Raw genomic sequence first — 5,000 nt, 5'->3', positions numbered from 1 at the left:
TACGATTGGTTGTAGACCGCAAGTTTGGCAGTGAGGAATCATGGAATCTTGATGCCTTGTTGACTGCACTGAAAACTTTGGAGGCCAGGGAAAGATGTACTGCAATGAAAACAAGTGGTCTAAATGCCAGTACACCCAGGTTTGAACAGTACGGAGCAAGAAGCAAACAACCCCATTCTGCCTCTGCCCCTTATACAGGCAGTGAGGAATTTACTCAACAATGTGTCTTTTTGCAAAAAGAATCACAAATCAATTAACTGCATGACCATCACTGAACCGAAAGCTAGGAGAACAATACTAAGACGAAATGGCAAGTGTTTTGAATTGTGTGCCTGAAGGGTGGCCATATCTCCACAAATTGTCCGTCAAAGGCGAAATGCTTTAACTGTGAAGGAAGATGTTGTAGTTTAATTTGATTTTTGGTTTAAATTTTCTCAAACCGGTTTATTTCTTTCAAACCAGTTTGTTTTTTTCAAAGTATTGAACTTGGGTGCAGGGATGGCGCAGTGGTGAGAACACTCGCCTCTCACCAATGTGGTTTGGAAGTGCCTTTGAATGATTAGCTTCAAACAGAAAGTGTGGATCATGGTCACGATAGTGCATTTAGGCCTAAGGACTGCGTCAGTTTGAGTTTAGGGTTGTCAATATGAAATTGAAGTTTTTTTTCTGAAGGTTAGGGTTGGGGTCATAAAATGGGTTGGTATTTAGGCCTAGTAAGTGGATTTTTGACTGGTTAACTAAGTAATGCGGTTTGGGTAACAGACACCGTCCACTAAAGTAACCAAATGTATAGATTCATTTTATGTTTCAAATTTAATCTGAATACAAGTAATAAAGATGCAGTCAAAACAAAGTGTTGTTACTTCATTTATTTGCAAACTGATGCAAACGCTACTGACAAGTATTGTTTGCTTGCTTGCAAGCAGCTGTGAACGAAATTTCTTTGCAATAATGGAGTGTCACATTCCTCGAAGTGCAAGCATATAATCTTAATGCTTCCTTGTGGAGTAACTATTTTAGCATAGTCTTGGCCTAATCTCCATTATTTTGCGCAAAGGCATATTCCGGTGTACAGGACTCGTTTTGTCTACCCTGTCTATTTTGATTGCAACCACGTAATCGATCTTGTAAGGTGCCTTCCTTGGCTGTCTGGTTTGTTTTACCATTTCTTCATTGTATTGACTCTGTCGTTCACGTATCTCCTGGCGTTTGGCTGCTCTTTCAACAGCTTCAACAGGTACAAGGCGAAGAAGCCCCCTCGTTTTCCAAATTTCCTCCCAGATATCGCAATCCAATCACAAAAAAGACGTAGCTGTCTTTACTGTAGAGGGCAAGTCACCGTTTCAACTGAGTTTATTGACAAATTTGCAAAAAAATTCGCACATAAAAACAAGGTGACACTCTGATCATACAAAGCTGTCAAAAAAGTTAAAAGTTAAAAAAACATCACTTGAAGCCTAAGGCGCGAGAATGCTAACAGAGAGCCGTGGTTGGAGCAGCTAAGTGTAGTAGGGAGTGGTGAATTGATGGGCGAGCACAGGCCTGTGCAGTGCAACCATCCCTTTGTGGGCACTCTTTTTGTAAACAGTGAGACGCAAGAGTACATCTTTTAATTTGAGAGAGATCTCAGAACATCATGAAAGTCTACTTATTTCTAATAATACACGCGAACACTTCGAGTTTTGTTCATAATACACTCAGCGAAATATTTTTGATCAATGCTGGAGAAAAGTTTATTTCATTTCTTTCACCTCATTTGACTATGAAAAACCTTCATTTTTCTGTTAGAAACGTTACCTTAGTTTCAGTATTCTAAATTTTAAATTATTATTATTATTTTGCCTTTTCTTTTAGATTACCCACTCTCAATCGTTCAAGGACATTATTGAAGATAATCTGTGGGATTAAGTGTACAGCTCTTGTCTTATTATAAAATTGAGTAAACCTGTGATCGGCGAATTTAGTAAAAGCTAAATTGGGATGAATATCACCGTTCTCCTTTAATTAGAATTGCCGCTAGGTATACTTTAACTAAAAAGTAGTACTAGAAGTAGCTATCGCTAAGTGCCAAAGAGACAGTCAATATAATACATAATTTGCAGATTTATATTAGAGTGCCCTTCTGGAACCCAATAGCAAAACCCTTGTACACTTTGTATCAAGAATTTGTATTTCGAAAAACAATGCAAAGGTTAAGGTGTTTTGCAATAATATTGAAAGTACTGCTGTAATTTTTGAACGGCCGCGGGTGTGAAACATGTCTCTTGCATGACACATGGAGGTTGTAGAATTTTTTATTTTGCAAGATAAAGCTATGACTTATATTCCAAACTGATCGTTTACTTGTGTACTTTAGAGACATTATTATTCCCTTTGAAAATTAAATTAAGTTGTTCACAACAAGACGGTCACAAAACAAACAAAAATACTCAACGATGGCACGCTGAGCGAAATTGAGAAGTGCGGCCGATAAGAACACGTACGCTGGTTCAGTTCGAAAATAAATACTAAAGAATACTCAAAACAAGCGTGCCCAACACAATGGTCAGCGAAATGGAAAAAGCATGTTTGTCACTCACCTCCAAATATCCTCGTGAACTATGTTGCGTTATGCCAGTTTGTCTGATGACAGCACATCAAAACAAGCGCTTTCATTGTTTTTGACGTCACATGATAAGCAACCCTTTGTTACCTTACTTTATCTAACATTACAAATCCTCTGGAGGACTCGAAACTTTTTTTTCCGCGAACACAACACTCTGGCGCTTCGGCTCTTTGCCTCGTCAGCCTCGCGTCTTCACTCGGCTGTCTTGTTGGCAATTAAAGCCATTGACACCTCAAACGCCCTAAGACGCCTCCTTTGGCCCAGGGGTCAATGGGTTAAAATAAACTATGAAGGAGAAATTTTCTTGTAAATTGCTTTCCATGCGTTCTTTTCTAGATGGCTTCATGAAAATGAAATAACTCAACTGCCAGAAAATGTTTTCTCAGGGATCACAGATCTACCATATCTGTAAGTACAGTGTAATATTCTACCCTGGGCATTGTTACTAATAATATGGTAATAAGGTATGGAGAATCGCTCTGGCCTTCCCGAAGCCTACTTCCTCTCATCTTTCTAACATCAGCAGATGTCTATTTTCCTCAATTCCTTAACTTATACATGATCTACTCTTCCCAATCCTTGTTGAACGTAATAAGTAATATAACCTAATAACCTTTAACAAATTTGAGAATAACACGACATTATTCTATGCTGTACGCTGTATACTGTTGTATTGTAAAACCTTTGCCACGTATCTGTATACTGTTGTATTGTAAAATCTTTGCCACGTATCGAGCGTGTTATTAAGTAGTTAAATTCTAAAATTGAAAACGTTTCGCCATCCCGGCCTCTTCAGTTCTCAATATTGTTTAGGTTTCTGGATTTGTACTGCGTTCATACTCTTTCTTACTGGGATTTTTCTGATATGTATTGCTTCTGTTATTTGTCTCATCATTGAGTCTCGGTGAAAAGTTCTCACGACGTTCATTGTGAATTGCTGGATATGGCCATTGTGCTCTTTTAGACAATGACTCCATAAAGGCGAGTTCTGTTCTTTCTCGTGTAATAACTTCATGTGTTCTTTTCCTCTCGTGTAGGCGTTGCGGGCTGTTTCTCCACAGTATTTGCTGTTACAGTTGTTGCACTTTATTTCATACACAATGTTGTTCCTCGAGCAATCACCTTTCCCTATTGATGTGCATACGGAACAGTCTTCACGTCTACAGTTTCTCTCTTTCATAGGGTTGGATCTTTGCAGAAGGGACGTGATCGAAATTCCATTCTTCTCAACCACCTTTATCCTAAGTGTCGATTTATTGATCTCTTGCTGTATCGTTTTCTTTAGCTCTCCATTGGGTGTGGCAGAATAACACCATTACTGAATAATCTTGTGAGGACCTTCTGCACGACGCATGGTTTGGAAACTGTTTTGGTGGCGGCAAATATGAAAATATTTTACTTGCTCATAGACGCCCGAAAACGGACGGGCAAATTCGAGAATGTGCGCTCCATTTCGAATCCACCTGCTGATAGGTTCCGCTAGGGAATGATTCTCAAGTACATCATCATAAGCCTTAACGTTCTGGTGTAAGCCACCAACGAACAAACGATCGGAAACTCTCAATTTCAAAGCTTTGAACTCAAGAGACACGCTTGATGAGAGGACATCCCTCCAATCAACAGCCTCCGTCACTCGCACCCTGGTCGGGAACCCCGTTTATATCCACCCAAGTTGTACAGTGTCTCGATTTGATTCCTGCAATCTGATTATTGAACTCTACTCAGTTACTTGCTTGCTCCAGAAACCCCTCGTTGGAGACCATTGTCCTCCGCTTACGACCCACCATCTAAATAAAAGGGGTGGGGGGGGGGGGGGGGGTTAAATAGGAATTTCACCTATTTCAATCGATTGATACGGCACATAAAATACAAAGAAAGCTAGTGGTACCGGAATTCCCGACCAGGAGGGAGCGACTTCAGCACGCCTGAGAGCAGGACGTCTGGTGGCTACCTAGATAACGTAAGCCAACAGAGTCACTCACCCTGATCAAGAGCACAAATAATGCAAGATCCATTTTAAAAACCACAGAAAAACCCTCATGGGACTTCAAATCCAAAAAAACCTTACCAAAGGCAAAACCCCATAAGTATTATTAATGCACTCCACATACCTAACCCGTATGATCAGTACAATTCCGCAGCATTATCAGAAGACGTCCGAATTCGCAACGCAGACAAACCCGAGACGTTATTATTATAATAACCATCACACAGGCAAACCACAGAAGCATAAATGATTAAAATAAAGCTCCGCCACCTCGGCGAGCCACACTGGAATATAACAATACAAAAAATTCAAACACGCAAACAAGCCACGCCGGCATCACCAGAAAAAAGAATTTCGCCACTGCGGTAGAATGCTAAAAGTCAATAGTTGCACACTCCGACGACACAT

The 5,000-nt window shown here is 40.1% G+C and overlaps 1 protein-coding gene across 1 annotated transcript in view; it reads left to right on the top strand.

The window, feature by feature from the left end:
• LOC138036819 (uncharacterized) overlaps positions 1-257 on the top strand; it is a 1,949-nt gene extending 1,692 nt beyond the window's left edge. Inside the window, exon 2 of the mRNA XM_068882896.1 lies at positions 1-257. This exon is cut by the window's left edge and continues 548 nt beyond it. Coding sequence (XP_068738997.1) covers positions 1-257 — 257 coding nt within the window.
• The last annotated feature ends 4,743 nt before the right edge of the window (positions 258-5,000 follow it).

The sequence above is a fragment of the Montipora capricornis genome, unplaced genomic scaffold (assembly GCF_036669925.1).
Source record: "Montipora capricornis isolate CH-2021 unplaced genomic scaffold, ASM3666992v2 scaffold_504, whole genome shotgun sequence".
Taxonomy (NCBI): Eukaryota; Metazoa; Cnidaria; class Anthozoa; order Scleractinia; family Acroporidae; genus Montipora; species Montipora capricornis.
The sequence above is the reverse complement of the archived record's forward strand: the minus strand, read 5'-3'. Positions and strand labels throughout refer to the sequence as shown.